The sequence below is a fragment of the Ascidiella aspersa genome, chromosome 3 (assembly GCF_963924565.1).
Source record: "Ascidiella aspersa chromosome 3, kaAscAspe10.2, whole genome shotgun sequence".
NCBI lineage: Eukaryota > Metazoa > Chordata > Ascidiacea > Phlebobranchia > Ascidiidae > Ascidiella > Ascidiella aspersa.
This window is the reverse complement of record NC_139449.1, coordinates 2,908,824-2,930,206: the sequence shown is the minus strand read 5'-3', so window position 1 is coordinate 2,930,206 and position 21,383 is coordinate 2,908,824. Positions and strand designations below refer to the sequence as shown.

Below are 21,383 nucleotides of genomic sequence, written 5' to 3'. Positions count from 1 at the left end.
TGTTAACAAATTCCAATTTTCTACTGTTGAAATTTTATGCCAATAATAAGAATTCTTGGTAACAGATACTAAAGTTTCGTTAGATATTGCCATTTAGCGGATTTATTTACGCAACTGTAACTTAATGCGTCTAGATCAGTGCTTCTCAACCTTTTTTCTTTCGTGGCCCATTTTCGTTGCACAAAAATTATATGGCCCAATAATTTAAGCACAAACTATAAAAAGGTTTAGAACAAAAAATAACGAAGCATATATCACAACAAATTATTTTTCAACTTGCATTAAATAGTTGCTTCTGAACAATAACTTGACGTTTCATCTACATTTCCTAAATTATCAATTTGTCCCCAAACCATTATTTCTGTTAAATCAGGTTTAGTGACACAAATGAAACTTGATTCTTTAATAAATCTAGCTTTTTTAAATTGCTGTGTGGCCTACCTTAAAAGCTTCCATGGCCCACCAGTATGCCCACTGGTTGAGAACCGCTGGTCTAGATTATAAATAGATCAACACAAGAAGAAACGTTTCGTGACACTGCTGTGTACTTGTTAATCGTTTTAAGTTACAAAAAACAAAAATGTAGATTGGAATTGTTTATTTTGTTGTCCTGCTGAACGTTATCAACATTGCTACGAATACTATTATTTCCATGAGCAATATATTTATATATTTTTGAGCGAAATTTTTCGGAAATCGTCACTTTTTTGCGTAAAGAGCGATACAAACTTTTCTCAGCGCTACTGTATACATGTTGATCTCAAGTTAAATAGTATGTAGATGATTTATTTCCTAATATTTGTTGTACTATGTTAGCGTATATATATATTTAAATACATATTTAATATTATAAAGGATAATAATATACTTTGCGGTATACATGTTGATCTCAACTTAAATAGTATGTAGATGATTTATTTGCCTAATATTTGTTGTACTATGTTAGCGTATATATATTTAAATACATGTTTAATATTATAAAGGATAATAATATGCTTTGCGGACGCCTAACCGTTTTCTTTGTGTCTATTCGTAAACGCAGAATAAATATCTTAATGAAATATAAAAAAATTGTTACTTTTGTCATAATTGCACTGTTAACTGTTATTTTCATCTTATGTTAAATTAAAAAAACGGCACAAAGACCAAACGAAGAATTTATTTTTAATGTTATTTCACTTGTGTTTTGTATGCAGCTATTTTCGTGCAAATCAAGTTATTCAAATCGACCAATATGTCGATACGATTTTAATGCAATATTGAGTTCCTTGTAATGCTATGCGTTGAAAATATAAAGTTAATATATATTTGCACACTTAGAATTTTAGATGATTGTTTTGCTTTTATGTTGTTGGTGACCAGTAATAAACTGCTTAAATGCGTATTTTGTTGTGATTTGGATAAGGTTTTGATGATCCAACGCTTGATAGATAACGGGATTCTTTTTTGCATTTAGGCTATCTACATGCGAAGTAACTATACATCATTTTAAATGCGAAATAAATATAAGTAATATAAAAACGTTTAAAGAAATACTTTAAGAATTATTTTTGGCCTCGCTTCTCTGATACTTGCCACCAAGATTATTATGAATTAGGTCAATAGTTCATCTATAACCAGAATATATTCTAAAGTACTATGATTGACTTCTATAAGTAACGTAGTAAATGTAGATAGTGGCTCATTTTAAAAGGCTAATAAATCCAAAATTCCAATAAAACTAATTGTTAGAGCAAGTCAAATAACAAAGCCAAACATATAGCAATCCATTTGTTTCACGTGCAATTTGACAAAAAATGTTAAATAATGTTGAACCAGGTCATTTGACTTAAAATGACTTAACGAAACGACTTAAGTCAAATCAAGCTATTTGAAAAGTATGACTTACCTGCACTCTATTGACTTAGGTCATTGGAATACTTATATACAACAAATATGAGCTCGAATTATTTTCATAAAATGTTTTTCCCCAGTCCTGAAAAATATTCTCGTGAGAACGGAAGTATGAACAGCGCCCCCTAGCCGTATTAGTCATGTGTTTTGCTTCGTAACAAAATTTTGACTCAACATTTTAAATTATTTGTAAAGAAAGATGCCCGCTCAGCCGCAAAATGCGTAAGTAATGTTTATCAATTGCTTTAAAGTAAATAGCTTTGTAACAAATTATGCTCATTCTGTTTGTTGCATAAAGTTTAAATGCAATTATACTGTTGTTTTGATTGATGTGTTACGCCAATATGTGCGCTGTAATGTTAGTAACTACGAAGGACAACAAAATAGGGCGCTCTTTCACTTAAGTACGTGAAAATTAATAAAAAAAACTTTCTTCAAATACCGCATACCACAACGCATATTGTTTGGGTTAGGGTGCAGGTTAGCGTTTGGTTGAGGGTTGGTCAAGTTATTATTAATAATAAACATAATATTACTTGACCCACCCTCACCCAAACGCTAACCCTAACCCACACAATATGCGTTGTGGTATGCGGTATTATTTTGTTTTATTTTTTGCATAGCTTTTCACGTACATAAGTGAAAGAGTGCCCAAATTTCCAGATGTTCTGTTTTGGTTTGGCCTATAGGATAAGCAATAATATTATTAAATAATAAACATAAAAATAAGTAACCCACCCGAACCCAAACGCTAAATCGCATCCCAAACAAAATATTGTGCTTTGATTTAATAATTATCTAAACCTTGTGGTGCTGGTATTCTAGACCAGCGCCTACAATTTATAGCTTTTGCACAACTAAAGCTCAAAAACAGAAAAAGCCCTACCTGGGTATGATTTAATAAAACGTTATTTTGGGTCAATTAAGTCAATTGTATTTTATATTGCATAATAAAAACGCCCAACACTCCCTAAATCTTTTTTTGCTTCCTATTGCAGACAGCCAGCACCTGCAGGTGGATACCCGGTCATTTCTGGCAAGACTATAATGCAAATGCTCTTCTACACTTTCCTTATGGTCACACTTCCAATCTCGTCTTACTTTGTTTCCAAGTAAGTCAACAATCCATACTTAATGAAAAGCCTTTCATGAAGTCTTAGAATGGATTTTGGCGCTGGTCTATAATCCTACCACAGTTCTAAAATCAACGCACAAAATTTGAGTTAGCATGCGGGTTAGCGTTTGGGTGTGGGTGGGTCAAGTATTATTATATTCCAAATTTAATAATAATACTTGACCTACCTTAACCCAAACGCTAACTTGTACCCTAACCCAAATGGTGTTTCGTTGTGGTAGGATTCTAGACCTGCGCCTGGATTTTTGGTATATTGGTAAGTCTTTAAAAAACCTTTTATTTTTTCAAAAGTCGTTGAATAGTCTACGAATCGATTTTATGTGCAGCTTTAGAGGTGATTTTCGATAGTGCTATAGGATTCCGCTGTTGAGTATAATTTTTTTGTCTTGTAAAATTTTGTTAGTATTACTACTTTGCTGTTTACACGCTACTGTATAAAAAATAAAAAAGTCGATAAATGCAGAACACTTTATTCAGCCCTATAATTTAATGTATACCTAAAGCAGATTATTATGAAATTGTTTGTGTTCTTAAACAGTTTATTAATGGTAATTTCTATTTTTGATTTGCAGGAGCTACCTATTCGAGGGTTATTTGGGCTACACCGTGGATACAAGTATTGTCCCTTCTGCCCTTACTGCAGTTGTAATGGTCCACATCGTTCTGGCTTTGTTCGTCTACGCAGCTTACACGGAAGACATTCCAGCCAAACCGAAGCACGACTAGAAATCCTTCGACAAAACAAAAGGACCACAAACAATTATGACTCGTGAAAACTTTATGAAACTGTCGGGACTCGTGGCCCTTTTATCTGTTTTTGTCGCCAAGCCTTCGCTGTTAGTTTTTCTGTTTAATCTCGTCACCACTTTGATCGCACTCGTTTTGGGCTGCGTTTTAGGGGTGTGGGCCATTATACTGTTGCTTAATTACATTGAAAAACATGCGTTAAACGATGATTCTGTTGAAAATACAAACGACGTTGCTGCGCCAGATTTGCAAAGTCAATCCTTATGGAGAAACTGGCTGCATTATTTTGAAGACGTCGTCGGAAAATTACTGCACAATATAACGTCAAGACTTGCCGAATCGCCGATCGTGAAAATGCAGTTGGGGACCTTATCGTCAAACTCACGCCCACCAAGCCAGGGCATTTACGAAACTATTCGTCCGTACGGTTTGACGCCTCACGAAATGCTGGCCAGTGCTTACGGCCCGACAGCATATGGTTCGGAATCAGCTGTCTGTGTGTCGCCTAATATTGACGAAATCATGCATCGCATTTTCGAATACACGTACAGGGATTTCGTCGAAGTCTGGTATGTTTGTGCTTTGTTAATACATAAGTTTTCTCTGACTGGTGTTTTGTTGTCTTTCGTTTTGCTTGGTTCAAAGCACTTGTTTAACTCGTGTTAAATGTGTAAATTTTTTTTTTTTGTGTGTGAAAATTGTATAATATATAAAAAACAATTATTTTAATAATAATTAATTTTAACTGTATGCAATTATTTTTATTTAAACAGTAAAAAGTTTTAGTAGCATTATGCATTGCAAACTTGTATCAGTGTTTCTCAATCTATTGGCGTACAACCAAAAATTAATAAATTAGCAATTATTTAACTGATCTGGTTGGGTCACCAACTACAATAGTTATTAAATGAGATAAGTTTGGCAAAATTCAGAAAAATTAGAAGCAATATAAAGATATGGCTCTTAATAAATTAAAACTTTTATTAATGCTGAAGTGGTTTGTTTTGCTCACTTATAAAAAGTTCAATGAACAGAATTTCATCACCAAGTCTTCACTTTTATGTTTTACCAAGATCTTGGTATTTAAGTCCTGGCAAAAAAGGTTTAGAAACACTCTTTTATATATCTGTTTATTTTATAAAGTCTGTTAAACCAGTGACTGGCAATTTGCATAAGCAGAAAAAAATGAAACTTCCTTAAAAGCGGTCTGCAATGTTTTAAGGTACGGCAAGGTTAGCGCAGACCACGGAAACTTCCACAAAATGGTGCGAGCCGATTATTGGGACGTAGCTCGTTCTTTCACCGAGCGCCTCTCCAAACTGGACACTGTTAACCTTATGATGAACCGCTTTGTCAACTGCGTGCTGTCACATGTTAAAGAACTAAAGGCAACTGCGAAAACGTGAGTGCTGAACAGGTTTTTTATACGGTTATTTGGGTCTAAAAAAAAACTTTTTTTTGTTGTTTTTTGCGATGCCCATTAAAAAGGTTATTGAACATTTTAGTTGAAAAGGTTATTGAACAGGTTTAGTTGTAGTACAGAAGTTGTTGCTAAAAAAAAGTTAAAAATTATATATTTTTAAATGTTTTTGTTTTTATCACTTATTTTCTACCATTGACCCCCAAAATGGTAACTTAATTTTAGCTTTGATATGTATCTTTCTATATTTGAGGTGTTCTAAAACCCCCTCTAGTCGTTGAATTTATATATGCTGTGAGCATTCGAAAGATTGTAGTTTTTCTTAATTTTTTTTAAACTATTTTTTCACACAGTATTATACATATCAAGAAAATCGAGAAAAATATGGCTTTATGATTTGGTTAGTAGCACAGGGAAAACTTTTTTTTTTTTTTCAGTTCCCCAGAAGACCCAGCCCCTGCGTTTTCGCTTCACCCTTGCTTGCGAGATAGCAACACCGAACTTGCGTTTCTGCGTCAGATCAGCGAATACATCATTATCCTTAATCTACCCCCCGAGTCGGCGAGAATATCCAGTCTCCGCTACATTCTGAGAGAAGTCCTCGCTGGGCTCGGTAAGTTTTAGGAATAAAAATTGCTGAAATTGAGAAATAAAAAAGTTTAAAGCTGAAAAGTTTAGTGATAAATCAAAACCAAAATCATACAATGGAATGAAGCGAAGCAAGTGAACCTCACTGTATATTGGTGACTCTGTCTTTAACTTCATTTAATGACGTTTTTCCTTTTGATATATTTTTTTATATCGCAAATCTTATAATACCTAAAAAAGGCCTGCAGCATAGGTAGAATTATTTTGAAAGCTAGGGGACCACTTTTTTACCCTTAAATTGACACATATTTTACTTGCAGCATTCCAGCCAATGGTGGACATGCTTTGTGATCCGGATTACATCAATCAGACGATCCTTATGTACCTACAAGGCCGAGACAATTCTCAGGACGAACAGGCAAAAGCGTACGCCTACGCCGCAACTTATGAAGATTTCATCAAAATCATTAATGAATGCAAAAGCTTGAACGTCCTTCAGCAGATTCGGTATGTTTGCTTGTTCCTTGGCCTTAATCGATTTATCAGTAATGAAATGATATTCTAACGATATATCTGCATCTGTGAACTTCTGATGTTTTTTTTTATCGGCCTATATTTTGCCATGAAAATATTTCTAGTTGTTCCTGAAAAACAAACAATTTTTTATTTTATTTTTTCTCCAATTTTAAACTAATTTTTTAGAATTTATTTGAAAGCTTACTTCAGTTTTTGTTATTTAGTTGTTTTATTTTCTTTGTAATGATTATTCAATAAAGTTTCCACCGAACTTTAATCCAAGTTTTCCAGACCTTTTAAAATAAAATTAGGCGACTGTTTGATTAACATATATCATAATATTATACTGTTGTAGGAATCGCATAATGACAGAAATAATCCATGCTACAACAATCAGCAGTTTGAAGAAAGATCACACCAAGGCTGGAAAAGCAAGAAGTTTTGACAAGGTGGTTTTGTAAAAGCAAAATTCTCATTTTGTGTTTTCGTAGACAAAATAGATTGTTTTCTTGAATTAAAGTTTGTAAACTGAGAGTTGCTTTTTTTCTAAGTGCGATTTCTAGAGAATTGAAAGAATTAAAATAAAAAAAGATAACCCCCTTTTTTATTTGCATTGTTTCAAAACAACAATATTATATAAGAAACAAAAATATAACAGTACAAAACTCCCTACGTGTAATTGATAAAGCAGTAAGAATAATATGCCAATTTGTTTTGTGAAAAAGATTTTACAGCAATATATTTTAAATTACAACTGTTACTATGTCATTGGTTCACAGTTTTTTTTTTGGAATTAACTGAAGAGAAACAACAACTTGTGGTGTTTTAGGGGGAGCTCTTGATGACCAGGAACTTAAGGCGCTACATAAACCAATGCCAGGTTGCCAAGCAGCAATGCGAAAGAAAAATCAGGTATCGTTTGGTTGCTGTTAGGGTTTACAAACATTTTTTAACTACGCACAAAAGCTTTTTTACTAGTTTTTCGTGCCTTACGTATATAGTTTGTTCGTTTTTTCTTAAGCTAACTTACCTTTAATGCACTGAAGAGGGTTGCAACAATCGTTTTGCCAAAAATGGATTTGAATTAATTTGCATACTGAAAAGTCTTGTGTTTTACCAAGTTTTTAAACTCATTTTATGTTATGTGTTAAAAAGGTGTGATATATAAGAAATAAAAAAAATTGTGTTGACCGTAACATTTATACTGCTTTGTTTTGAAATATATTTCAAAAATATCGAACAATTCAATTTCGCTCTTTAAAAGAAATTTTCTTGAAGTTTTTTAACTGTCTTTGATTTTTTTGTAAAACTGTCTGACAACCCTGTATATATTAAGGGTTAAGGCAGATAATTCCTGTTGTGTAAAATACCTGTTTGTCTTCACTGCAATATACTAAACATTGGTAAATTTAAAAAAATTCAATTGATTAACAATTGATTTAGTTCTTCTGAAATACAACATATCAACAAATTGGCTTTGTGGAAAAACAAAAAAAAATGTAAGTGAAAATAGTGAAATTCCTATTGCTTGGTGGGTTGCAAGTTAAAAAAAAATTTCCCAAAGGCGTCAAAAAATTTTTTAGAACCACTGCCTTATTGGAAAAAATTACTTTGTCTGTTTGTGCACACTAATTTACTAAATATTGTTTTTTTGTTATCTGCAGATCGCTGGGTGGAGACAGCTACGGTTCTCGTCATGTTGCAATCGAGGGAAATACCGGTGCAGTGGAAAGCCAGGTTTCTAATCATCGATAGAACCTTTTTTTGTGATTTTTTTTTTCTGTCAAATGTCCTAATGTCCTGTTATTATACTGAAGTATGTGATTAAAATTCTGCTAATAATTATTTTAAAAACCTATGTTATTTTTGCAAACAATTATTTTGTAGTCCTATGCTAATAAAAAACCTAAATTGTTTTCAACTAACTAACTGCAATATATCTGTTCGAATTTGTTACAAATCGAGGGCAGAGTAACTCCTTCAATTTTTTGGAAAACATTGCTTTGTTTTTAACAGCTTTTGAGCTTCGAGGAAATAATGAGCTCTCCGATTTGCCGAAGTTACTTTCTCAAATACTTAAAGAAGGTTGGAAAGTCACCACTGTTGAAGTTCTGGAGTCAGGTTAGAAAAACATCCCATTTTTGAATATACGCCTGACAAATATTTTTTTATTAAGTGTGCCAACATTTTGATAACCCATTCAGGTAATCTCCATCAGAGGAATGAACTTATACACAAACAAGAATAAGCCAGGTTCTATTGTGTTTTTATGGTTTGCATACACGTAAAAAATTTTGTGAAGTTGCAAGTTCATTGCCCTGATGAAGATTTCTTGAGTAGGTCATCAAAATAAAAACATTATCACACTCATGTTTAATAAAAACTATTTGTTAGACGAACAATTTCATAATTGATACTCATCTTACTTATAAACATAATAAAAAACAAAACGAATTTTTACCTTAAAAAATGGTGATTGGTATACTAACATAGTTTAACCATAACAATAAGTTTAATACTTAATATTTTTAATAGAAAAATAACAAAATAGAAGTGTGCTTTGCCCAAAATTAGGTAATTGGTTAACCATAGCACACCTATCTAAGTGTATATATTCGGCAAATGTTTTCTAAATTGGCATTAATTACAAATAGTGTTAGCAAACTGGAAGTGTTGGCCAGTAAATTAATTTTAAGTCCCCGCTGTTGAAATTTTGGATTCAGGTACACAAAACATTACAAAATTTCCGATTTATAAAACCCATCTTTGTTACAAACAAAATTATTTGCCTCTAAAAATGGTGATTGGTATACCAACATACTTTAACTATAAAATCTAGCAGTTACTACAAATTTTTTTAAGGTGTTTTGGGGGACCGAAACAGTCCTCCAAATTTCTCCAGCGGTTTCCCAAATTTAAAAAACACTTGCGGTCTCTTAAAACTACTTAGCGGTCACCCAAACCAAACTTTAAAAAAAAAACCTTACTACAATAAAATTAAAAAAAATAGTTACACTTAAATTTTTAATAGTAATATTTAAAAAAAACAAATAACAAAATAAAAGTGTAGGCTTGGCTCAACAAAATTTTGTTATTTGTGGTTAACCACACTTATCTAAGTATATAAAAAATATTTGCTTTTCATCTGATCTCTGTTTTTCAATTGACGTTAATTACGAATAGTGTGAGCATGGCGTGTTTTCCAAACTGGAAGTGTGTCCCAGTAATTTGATGCTGACTTCATTATCGCATCCTGACACCACTGCTGGCTTCCTCTTTTTAGAAAGCATATTCTGGCAGGTTTCAAGTGATTTATAATCCAGATTTTTTTTACATAGCTGTAAAAATTTCATGGAGTTTGATAGAGTTTTCTTGAAACAGTCAAACAAACTTTAAAAAAACACAATTTTGGGTTTAAGGTCTTTTTAATAATAACCGTCTGCAAATTCTTTTTTAACTGTTTATATTTTTCTTGTCATTATTTACTTTTCTTAAATTTGAATTTTTTTATCTTGCCTTTTACATTTAAATTTGTGATGTAATTGTTTAATTGCAGAATATAAATAATGTATGCTTCATTCGCTTCTTGGGAAAAAAATCAGCCACAGAAATTTTTATCAATTTGTTAAGTTTGGCCAATTCATAAAAGTTTGCTCTCTACAATAAAATCTCACAATTGAAAGAAAGCTTGAAATCTTTAATCATTATAGAATCCGGTGTCTCGTGTTAAAGTCTCCAATTGTGTTTCACAAGTGCAAAATTAAAAAAAAATGAAAGTTTAAAATCCGCCACATACATAGCTCAGTAGGTTTCATAACAGTTAAGAAAAGAAAGGTACTCACAAATACTATGGCTTGTGTATCATAAGCACACAGAAAGCCATCGCAGACTCACCGAATATGTCGATCAATGATGCAAGCAATGATACCTTCTGAGCCCTCGTAGTTAAGTTTGTAGAGCGACGGACCCGGAATAACTGGAAGTCGTGGGTTCGAACCTCACTGCAGGCTGGTTCAGACAACAGCAAGCGGCAGGCAACAGTGCTATGGTTATTTCTCCACTTGCTCCCCTTTAAGCCTGTGTAACTCAGTTGGTAGAGCGACCGTTCCGGTATGACCGAAGGTCGTGAGTTCGAACCTCACCAACAGACTAGTTGTTTTTCTCGCCTGCCTTGCTTGCATCATTGATCGACAGACTCGGTGAGTCAGCGATGGCTTTCGTTTTACAGTTCACAAAAGATTGTTAAAAATTGACCCATTTTTTTGTTAATTTCTAGGTTGATATACTGAATTCCACAAACCCCAGCGGTAAGGACCTAGCCAAGCTGGTTAGCCACATTTACAAGCAATACGTCATTCCGGAGTCTCCTGAACAGCTGAGCTTTGACCTTGACAAATCGGTGGTCAAGGGCATGCAAGAATGTGTTCTCGGCAACAAAGCGCCAACCGATTTTCTAACTGTTCAACAACAGGTGATTTTTGTGTTTAAATCTCGATATTATAGTTATTTATCTAAACCAGTGTATTTTAACCTTTTTTGGCGGCCACCAACCAAGCTAATGCCGATACTACTACTAGGTATAGAACAGTGTTGTAAAGTCTTTTAAGAATGAATTAAGTCCCAGTCAAGTCTTGTAAAAATAACTCAAGTCAAGTCTTTTTCAATAAATACAAAGTCGAGTTCGACTCAAGTCAATCTTTGTCATAAAAAGTAAAATTGATAAACTAGCTCAATTACAAGCAATAACTCAACTAAAATATAGCAAAAAAAACGCAACATATAGCAAGCAAATTGTTCTATGTTAAAAATTAAGATATATAACCGAATTTTATCAAAAAAAGCTTAATGAAAACCCCTCGTTTTAAGCAAATTCATTTGTCCAAAAGATTTAAGGTATGTCAAGTTATTTAAAAACAGTGACAGTGCACTTAAAAATCATTACAACACTGGTGTAGAGTATTTGCTCTGATCTGGTATTATCGTACAACCCTCTTATTGAATTTAAACATTGCAACACTGCCTGTTAATTCTGTGCTATTGATTTATATAGCGCTGTTGCTTTTCCGTGTATGACGTAACACTGCGTTTGTGACGTAACAGGTGTACAGTGTCATGGAGAAGGACCACTACCCGACGTTTGTGGTGAGCGACATTTACACCCAGCAGATGGCGCCAGAGATCTCCGACCAGATTTTGACGAGAACGACAAACAGCGACGAGGAAGTTGACATTTCGAAAGCTGGTAAGTTTTAGGAAAATAAAAAACATATTAAGAATATCAAAGCCCATACAGAAGTAGGTAGCTGTTTGTGAACGTTTCGAATAACTCCTTATTCATTTTTAACATCATTAAAAATGAATAAAGATTTATTCAAAACCTTCAAATTGACAGACAAAAACTGATGCCCTGAAAACATCATTTATGTTTTTTGCACTTCTGCAAAATATTATTCTGGTGTGCAGCTCTTTGCTTTACGGTAGCTATTTTCTCTTTATCATTAAAATAACGAATTAGGTTTTGTAAAAAATCTGACGTTATTTTTGCAATCAGCATTTAAAAATTAATCAGAATAAGTTCTCTTTGAGTAAACAGCCTGAAAAGATTTTTTTGCTCCTGTGTGACAACTAAAAAAATATAACTCTAATTGTTTTTCTTGTTTTAAAGCATTTGGAAGTGCCTGCATATCCACAAACAGTTCTATGGAAAAACTTCGATTAATCGAAGAAAAACTCGAGTTCAAGGCCCAAGCATTGGAGAGCCTAAGAACCGCTTCAAAACTGGATCCTAAAGTGAGAATGCCTTAAAATGTTTAACTTAATTAGCATTTAACCGGTGTTTTTTGTTTTAAACTTGTGACTTCGGTTTTTACTGATACCAAAACTTTTGCTAAACGTTGTCGTTTGTAAGTAGATTGGATGATCACTTTAGCAGCTTTCATAAATTCACAACCCTCTTAACCATTGTTATAGAGGTTTTTTTTATCAAAAGGAATAGCTAATGCAAATCTTGGAAAAGCTCATATTGGTAAACATCGTCGTGTATAATTGAGATATAATTTTTCTGGTAACTTTTTAATTGACTTAAAAACTCTTTTAACTGAAATTTGACAAAAAAATTCAGTGTGTAAAGTCTAGTTGTAAACTTAATGCTTCTTAGCTTTTTAATGTATTTACAAAATAATAATGTCCTATTGCAGCATAATGGCTGAAGGTTGTAGTTAACGTAGAATGAATATTAAAGCCCATACAGAAGTATAAAAATCATTTTGAACGTTTCAAATAAATCTTAAAATAATGACTGGTGGTTGTAGTTGATGTAGAATGAATATCGAAGCCCATACAGAAGTAGATAATATTTTGTAAACGTTTCGAACTTCTGTTTATTTATTTCCAAAATTAATAATTCTCGCAGATTCGCAGCAAATTGAGTCAAGAGATCCACAGCCTCCAGCAAGCCAAGTTGTCCCAGCAGCTTTACATTGAACGAACCAACGCTTGGTGGGATAATATTGGAAAGTGGAACGCTTCTATTGATGTGGCCACCATTTGCGACACTGAAGGTAATTTTGTGTAGATTGTTCGAAAGACTTGCCTTTTTAAAACAGTTTAGTTTTTGCGTTTTTAGGACAATCTGTTTTGTTCAACAAGGTTTTATAATTTAGATCAGTGCTTTTCAACCTTTAAAATTTCCATCCGCACTTTTTTATTTCGGAAAATATTCACCCGCACGAAACAAGCTCAGTAAGTTTGCAACCTTTAGTTTTATTTGTGAAATAACAATGAAAGGGTTTGTGTATTGAAACCTTGTGCCTACTAAACCTTTACCGATATAAAATAGATAGCTTAAGCTGCAATGAACCACTATGCGAGACTATATTACTGCACCTGTAACGCATAAGTGGGCGCACCAGCTTATTTGATTACTGTATTACACATATGGAGATAAAAACATGCGCCATTTTTATCCGCACATTCATCCGCACAAAGTTAGTCATCCGCACTAAATTTATTTTCATCCGCACAAGTGCGTACCATCCCACGGGTTGAAAAGCACTGATTTAGATAATTTAATATTTTTTTTTACTTTGTGCTGTCAAATTGATTAAGGAATCCAATAATCTTAATTTTAGAAATATAATAACTATATATTTTATCACTATTTAAAAGATTTTATTTTGTCACGCAGTTTATTTTATGCATCTATAACATGTTTAATTATGCTGTCCTAAACTTTTTTTAATTTTTTTAATTTTCAGTTATGCATTTTACAAGGAAGACATTTTAATTGAGATAGAACCCGGTTGAAGGTTTTTTTTTCAAAGGAAAATTTAACCCCCTTACCTAATTGATGTTATTTAGGAAACCTTGTGTCTCTTTTTTTGCTAATTTTTTTTTTAATTTACCACTGAGAAATTTACTTGTTTAAGTAGCATTAGTAATATAATAATTGGGACGAAGTAAATATCTAAACAAAAGTCATGTAAACTTGATACCGAAATGAAAAAAAATCCTGTTTACGAATAAGGGAACTATTTTAGTGTAAAACTGAACTCATTATGCAAATTATTTTTTTTATTATTTGTTTACAGCGATGCGAACACACTCTTAAAGATGTATTTTATTCAAAGTGTTCATGTTGTTACTTTTTTAGGTCCCCCAATTCCTGTGTTCACTTTGGTGGTCCAATGTTCCGGTGTCCCTTTCCACCAATCACAGGACGATGTTTCCGGTTGGGTAGTTTCACGAACACTCACCGAATTTCACGAGCTGCACCAGAACCTGAAAGAGGTAAATTGACTAAAATAAAGATTTAATTTTTTTGCCAAACTTAATTTAAACTGATTGTTTTTGTTAAACGAAAGATATATAAAGAACTGTTCCCGATATCTGCATTTTTACGTTTTTGCCAAACGATAACCGATTTTTTTTTATATACCTTGGATACAATAATTTAAATTAATAGAAAATCAAATCTAAATAACAGCTCAGTTGATCGATCTATTTTTATTTATCCCTTTCTTTGCATGATGCTGGACAATTTTTTGTTTTGCCTGAAATAAAATCGGAAATTGATTACTACAACAAAATTAGGCAAAAAATAAGGCTATATCAGTAGGAGCGAAATATCAGCCGATATTATCGGTAAACTAAAATATCGGTCTCTCTAATTTTGTAGTTAGTTTGTTGTTTGTTGTGGCGCAGTGCACAGGTTGGTTGAAGAAGAGGAATCTTCCCAAGATCCCATTGTTCGGTCTTCGCGGAACAAACAGTAAATTCCTCGCCGAGTCCAAAGCAACCCTCGACCAATACCTCCAGGACATAATGAAGGTAAAGCATCCTTGCCTCACCACATTGAAAAAAAAATATTTACAAAAAATACTCGATTCAAAATAAAAAATCAGTCTCCCTTTAATTGCTTTTCATCCTATGTTCTTTTTACAATAAGTTTTTATTATTTTTCTTTTGGCAAAGTTCGACTGGATCTTCACAACGTCAATACCTTTTTTTGATCTGCTCTGTAAGAGGCATAAAACAAATGAGGATTAAAAAAAAAAATTAAAAAAATATATATATATGCCCCCACTTGGCATTAAAAAAATTAAAATCCAAGTTTTTTGCCTCAACACATTGACTGCAAAGTTATGTGTAAAAATTGTCGTGTTTTCAACCTTTGTTTCCGGTTTAACAATAGATGATACCAAAGTAAGAAAATTGTTTAATTCGATTTGGAAACCGACTATTACTATACACTAGCATTTATAGACGAGTACTCACGTAATTCACATTTTGATGTGCAGTCAACGACCGTGTACCATAAATGATTAAAAACACGTGACTTTTTCTCAAAAACGCATGCTGAATAACATAATTACTATGCTCAAACAAGAAAAGTTATAAAATTGAAACATTTTTAGCTATTTTTGTTTTGGGATATTGTATTTTTTTTTTGGTTACCTCCAGTTGTTACCTTTCAAGGTGCGCTGAATCGATAACAGGTCGCAGATTAATTCCAACGAACATTTTGTAAATGCTGATATCTAAATATTGCTGGCAAACATGGTATACGGTAGTTAATTAGTATTCCAGAGATATAAAAATAAAAATCATTTATTAATTCTAAAACATTGTTACAAAAATCATTTTAAAAGCAAATGCTTGCCCTCAAAAGCTAAAAATGCGTTTAGACTTCAAATAAATGTCAGAGTGCATTCAGAAAGTGGTTATCCTAGCAAATAGCTAAAGGCAATAGTTTAAACAGCTAAATTTATATTTTCAACTTTTCGGTTTAACTTTCATTGCAACATTAAAATTCAACTGTCATTGTAGGATCTCGTTGTCCCATTCAAGCCAAAATTGAACAGTATAGGAAATACAATATTTGTCGAAATAAATTTTTTGAATTCCCGTTTAAGCTGGTTGTAAATTCTTGAGATAATAAGTTTGCCTAAACGAACCACTGCGTCGGTGGGGTTGCTTGTTTCTTTTTTTGGTAGTTTCGGATATTACATTTCTTGCAAAAATATCTGGAATAAACCAATTAAGTGGTTACGGATCAACTCAAGTTGGGATGCGAACTTAAATTATTATTATCTTTTAAAGACCCAACCCCTCTTCTTCTCCAGGATGAGATCCTCCGTTGCAGCCAGATCCTCTACCGCTTCCTTAGCAGTGCTCCGGACTCTCCTGGAAGCTCACTGGGTGCAGAACAGGACGACGGGAGCGGAGGAACGCTCTCCAGCCTGGGAAGCTTCATCCGTCGACTTCCCAGGGACATCATGGACCGAGTTGTGACGCAAGCTGCTCAAGAGGAGGAAGGAGATATTGAGGAGCTACTCTCGGAGGAGGAAGAGGACGGGTAGGGTTTTTAGTTGTAATTACCGAACATAGTTTACCATTAAAAATAGAGTTAGGTCCACCAGGTAGACTTGGACAACTAGATAATTCTATTCATAAGTTTAATGGTGAAAATAACGGCCCAAATAGACGTTAAAAGCGACATATTATTTTCAAACGTTTCGGCAATTTCTAATGCCATCATCACTGATGATCATGATCACAAAGTAGATAATTCTAGTTTTGTAATTCATTGAATTAGAGCGAAATGTGGCTAATTCTAATTCTAATCTAATTCGGATTTTACCAAAAATGCTACTTTGTCCAACGCCATGTTTACTCTCTCAGTTTAAACACGGAATTTCAAAAAAGGCATAAACATTACCACACACAAAATTACCATTTATGTTATTATAACAATAAATTGCGATTAAATTAAATTGGTTGTAAATAATTAAGCGTGATTCTAGTTAAAATTCTAGTTAAAATTACATATTTTAGGAATTCGGTAATTCTAATCTAATTTGAAAAAACTCAAAACGATCTAATTCTAATCTAATTTGAAAAAACTCAAAACGATCTAATTCTAATCTAATTTGAAAAAACTCAAAACAATCTAATTCTAATCTAATTTGAAAAAACTCAAAACGATCTAATTCTAATCTAATTTGGAAAAAACTAAAATGCTCTAATTTCAATTCTAATCTAATTTTAAAAAGCTAAAATAAATCTAGTTGTAAAAAAAGAAAAAAGTCTGCCACCAGGTAACATATCAATAGATAGATCGTTCTTCTGGTGTAAACGAAGACCTTGTCAGGGTTAATAATTAAAACTAAAGTGCGTAAACCAGCTTATATACTAAAAAGTAAAAAATAAAAAGACTATAGATAAAAATAATAAATCTAGACGTCACTAAAGTATGCGATAAGCTGTGACGCTACGAAGTCATTCGGTACAGAACTGCGCCGACGGACAACGAGCGTTTATCAGCTATTGCGTTATAGCTACAACGACGAGTAGATACCACGAATCCTTTTTGTTCATGTTGTTAAGACATTTGTCAATCCGAAATGTTTCAATGAAACCGTCTTTGTGATAGTGCGGTTCCAAGTCTGGAATTTTACAGTTATCCCAATCAATTCCGTGTTTTTTTAGCTTTTGAGAATTAGATAAGACTTTAAATTTTAGCATTTTAGTTTTTTAATTAAGGCCCACACTGTAATACGCACCTGGTCATTCTGAAGGTGGATTTTGCCCGTTGAGTTGGTAAAGCGCCGGTCCCTGTACCGGAGGTCGTAAGTTCGAACCTCACTGCAGGCTTATTGTTTTTTCTAAACTGTCCTGCTTGCATCAATGATCGACAGATTTCGTAAGTCGGCGATGGCTTTCGGTGTACTAATGATACGTTAACTGTAATCGTTGGTCAAAGGCTAATCGAGAAAACATAAATAATTTCAATTTACGATTTGTAATCCTTAGAACAAAGGACTCGGTCGCCGCCCCACTTTACCGACTCATCGAAGAAGTCTTCGAACTCCAAGGCTTGTTCAAGTTTCTCCGCAGAAGCCTGATTATTTTCGTGCGTGTAGCTTTCGGCCGGAGCATCAACAGGTAATTGTCGTCAATGGGGATTTAATGGACAGATCAAACTTTTTATCTGAATTAACTTTAATTTTCTTTACCAAGGTGATTTGATAAAATAATGTCCGCTAGATGTCATGCTTGGTTAGTAAACAAACAATGTACAGCCGTAAAATTCGATAAAATCGACAAGACGTTCTTTTTCTGCTGTTTTTGTCGTTTTTTCCTTTCTTTTTATGTGTTATCGCTTTTATCTTCACTTGATTTTTACACTGATGATGGCATGAGTTATTGTTGAAACGTCTGTAAATTGCGAAATGTCGATTTTATCGAATATTGTGGCTTCACTATTTTTATTATTACTCAAAATAACGTGTTTTGTGTTCCCAAAATGTAAAGCCGGTTTGAAAAAACGAGCGAAGAATTTACTAAAAAATCGTGTGAATGCTGGGTTTCTTCACGCAGACCTGCCAAACAAAAATAAAATAAAAATGATTTCAGCAGGACTAATAATGCCATTGTTCGGCGTAACTGCAGTATTCTGTATTTTATTAAAGTTGTTTGAGTTCTTTTTTTAACCTTTGTGGTTCTTTTGATTTTAGTGTTTATTTATAGGGTTTATTGTGTGTTTCAATTAGCCGCTTGCCCAATTGACACTTTAAAACATATTAGATTATATTTATACGAAGGTTATCCCATAATACGCATTCCACGATTAATTAATCAGGACTGATTTCACTCCTTAGAAGGGCCTGATCACTGAATACATATTGCGTATATGTAGTATGTACGTTTTAGTTACTTTGTTCATGTAATTGCAGGCAAGTGCGCGAGACCTCAGAATGGCTTGTGTCGGAACCGATGATGGTCTGGTACCTTCAAACTTTCGTGGACTCGATGTGGCCGGGGGGCAAACTGGCCCAGGCCTCCCCAGCTCGATCAAACAACGTGAGTACTTTTTTACGTTTTTGAAATCTCTTTTAATCTCTGTATGTAACAATGCTTTAAACTGAAGTCATCGTAATTATTTTTGTAACTGAAATAAAAAAAGAAAAATTACTGACTGAGTAAGAAAAAAAAGTTTTTTTTTTAATTATTGACTGAATACTTAAGTAACTAAATAAGAAAAAGAAAATTCAAACCTCCTTTTTGATCGTTTTCTGCTAAACCTCTCATACATGTCACGGACACCGCCTAGTATCGGACGAGTACCAATACTACCACTTTGAATTTAGTACCGCAGGGTTCTATGAACCTTTGAAAAGTCTTTGAATTGATTTACGTTATAAAAAGTGTTTAAAAATGTTTTTTCCAAAAGTCTTTGAATAGTCGTAATAAGAATATCAAAGCAACATCAGATGTTGAAAATGAATAAAGAGTTATTCGAAACGTTCAAAATGCTACCTACTTCTGTATGGGCTTTGATATTCTTACTCCAACCTCCAACCATTATGCTCCAAAGTTCTTTGAATAGTCTATAAAATTTTGTATGCGGCTTAGTCCTTTATTTAGAAAGTGCCGGTAAAAAAATATTTTTAATTATCGACCGACGCATTTGTACCGGTTTGTTTTCGAATTATATTCAAAAAAAGTCGAGCGATCCAATTTTAGATCTTTGAAAATTCTTTGAATGGTTTTGAATTTTTTTGTAGTAAATTTGTGCGGGCAACCATGTATCGACTCCGTTCCGGTGTTCCCGGACACTCCCTTTATAGGTCTATATCTCGTTTTAAACATCATTTAAACCAGGGATTCTTAAACTGGGGTCCGTGAACTAGTTTAGGGGGTCATGAAGGTCAAATTGAAATATTAGTGTAAATATTTTTAGGAAGTAATCCATTTTTTAAAGAAAACGGTTTGATTAAAATTAAAACGGTTTTGCACTGAATGTATTTAGACTCTATTCCACGTTCACATTTTTGGACCGAAATCAGAAGATTAAGAAGTCTATTTGTACTATGACGTCATTTTGATTTGTTTTGCCTTCCGTGGTCCACGCGAGGCAAAAAGAGAATTTAGGGGTCCGCGGTAAAAAAAGTTTTAGAACCCCTGATTTAAACGCATTACGCTTCAGGAGAAGACGCAGACGAAGCTTGAAGTGCAGGTTCGACTGCTGCAGAACATTCCAGAAGAACTGAACGCGCTTGTTGGACATGAGAACGCTCGCAGGGGAACGCTAACCTTGTTCCACGCTCTGCAGGACGCGAGACTAAACAAGCACCTTTTCTACGTAAGTTTATGAACTTTTGCAACAACTGTAATCTAGCCCATTTTTATTTACATTGGGGGTAAATTAAAGCAGTGTTGATAAGTTGGGTCCGTAGGTGAGTTGAAACCCAACCAGTCACCACAGTTTATCAGGAGTTTTCATATTAATAACAACTGTTGAGTAATGGCCTTAAATTAATCCAAACCCATTACTTAAATGGTTTCTGTAGGAGTGTAGGTGCTAAGAATGTTGCCCTATCTGAATGTTAAGTGACACATAATGTGAGTTTTTACATCATGGCACACCTGTAGACCTCTAACGACGTGGTGCGGCACCGAAAGTCTTTGAATATCCCTAAAAGTATTTGAATTGATTCGATTTAAAAAAAAAACGATAAAACCCTACGCCTTTCCAAAGTTGTTTGAATAGACTCTAAATTTATCCATCTTAAACTAAGAGCCTAAAAAGACAAAATTATAAATTATTTGTTTTTCTTGATTTAATTTTTTGGCCTTAGTTAGATCAACTACAAAAATTTCGCTAATTTGTTAAAACGTTTTGTATACTTTACTAAATCGACGTTTTTCTTTCATGTTTCGCCAAAAAAAAGAATGTCAATTTTATCAAAGTTGTGGATTTGGGATTTTTGGTAAAATTGATTTTGAAAAAAAAATCAATTTTTTTGTCCTCGTTTTATTTCAGCACCTTCTCTCCGAAACGGTCGAAGAACTTTTCCCCGAAATACTTCGCCCCGAATCGTCATCGAATGACGTCACATCAAATTGAGCGTCATGTAGTGACGTCACGCAACTTTATAAATGAATTTTTTTCGAAGAGTCTTTCAAGGAACACGAGTTCCAATGTGCAATTTGTGTTTTTGTTGGTCGTGGTTGTTTTGTGGTTTGTTCGAAATTTTATTGTCGTTCTGTTTTTTGCAAATTGTGTCGAATAAACGTGATCAATGTGACGAAAGCAGCGTCGTGATATATTTTAAGAACAGGGACAGATTCAACATATTTTCCTCTAAAATTAATAAAAACTATATAAACTGTTTCTACCAGGCATAGTAATATAAATCATAAACACCAGAGGAGCCGTTTTTGATTTATAATAATAAAAACTGTTTACCTGGTTATTGATTTATTTCTTTGATTTTATACTAGGTGTGGCCATTTTAAGAGCAGGCCTAAAGGCGCAGTGTAATGATTTTACTTTTTTCTGTGTAGTTGTACTTACCTTAGCGCTGTGTGGTCAAAAATTCATAGTTTTGTTGTTTTGCAAATGCTTAAAGCTTTGCAAAATGGCTGTTGTTAGTAAAATAATGGGAGTTTTAAAACAACATGAGAATGTTTTTTTTACGCTTTGCGCTAACCTTTTTCCGTAAATCCGGTACAGCCATTCAGCTGTGCATTCAATATATTGTCAACCTTTTTAGTTGGCCACTGCGTCAACTTCTAAGC

The 21,383-nt window shown here is 33.6% G+C and overlaps 2 protein-coding genes across 2 annotated transcripts; both read left to right on the top strand.

The window, feature by feature from the left end:
* Positions 1-2,051: 2,051 nt before the first annotated feature.
* Positions 2,052-3,754, top strand: LOC146158099 (vacuolar ATPase assembly integral membrane protein VMA21-like). Its single transcript, XM_083384194.1, has 3 exons — positions 2,052-2,115; positions 2,892-3,005; positions 3,601-3,754. The coding sequence occupies exons 1-3, from the start codon at positions 2,093-2,095 to the stop codon at positions 3,752-3,754; spliced, it is 291 nt and encodes a 96-aa protein (XP_083240320.1). The 5' UTR covers positions 2,052-2,092.
* Positions 3,755-3,790: 36 nt separating this feature from the next.
* LOC146158098 (sorting nexin-25-like) lies at positions 3,791-20,862 on the top strand. Its single transcript, XM_083384193.1, has 19 exons — positions 3,791-4,344; positions 4,998-5,177; positions 5,633-5,808; positions 6,104-6,290; positions 6,655-6,748; positions 7,129-7,211; positions 7,964-8,036; positions 8,316-8,420; positions 10,576-10,770; positions 11,400-11,541; positions 11,965-12,089; positions 12,712-12,859; positions 13,951-14,087; positions 14,502-14,627; positions 15,923-16,155; positions 17,613-17,744; positions 18,536-18,662; positions 19,789-19,944; positions 20,626-20,862. The coding sequence occupies exons 1-19, from the start codon at positions 3,791-3,793 to the stop codon at positions 20,707-20,709; spliced, it is 3,057 nt and encodes a 1,018-aa protein (XP_083240319.1). The 3' UTR covers positions 20,710-20,862.
* The last annotated feature ends 521 nt before the right edge of the window (positions 20,863-21,383 follow it).

Coding starts and splice junctions, on each gene's coding strand:
- LOC146158099 (XM_083384194.1), top strand. CDS start 2,093: ATGCCCGCTCAGCCGCAAAATGC. Junction 2,116..2,891: donor CCCGCTCAGCCGCAAAATGC/GTAAGTAATGTT, acceptor TTCCTATTGCAG/ACAGCCAGCACCTGCAGGTG. Junction 3,006..3,600: donor TCGTCTTACTTTGTTTCCAA/GTAAGTCAACAA, acceptor TTTGATTTGCAG/GAGCTACCTATTCGAGGGTT.
- LOC146158098 (XM_083384193.1), top strand. CDS start 3,791: ATGACTCGTGAAAACTTTATGAAACTGTCGGGACTCGTGGCCCTTTTA. Junction 7,212..7,963: donor CAATGCGAAAGAAAAATCAG/GTATCGTTTGGT, acceptor TGTTATCTGCAG/ATCGCTGGGTGGAGACAGCT. Junction 16,156..17,612: donor TCGGAGGAGGAAGAGGACGG/GTAGGGTTTTTA, acceptor TGTAATCCTTAG/AACAAAGGACTCGGTCGCCG.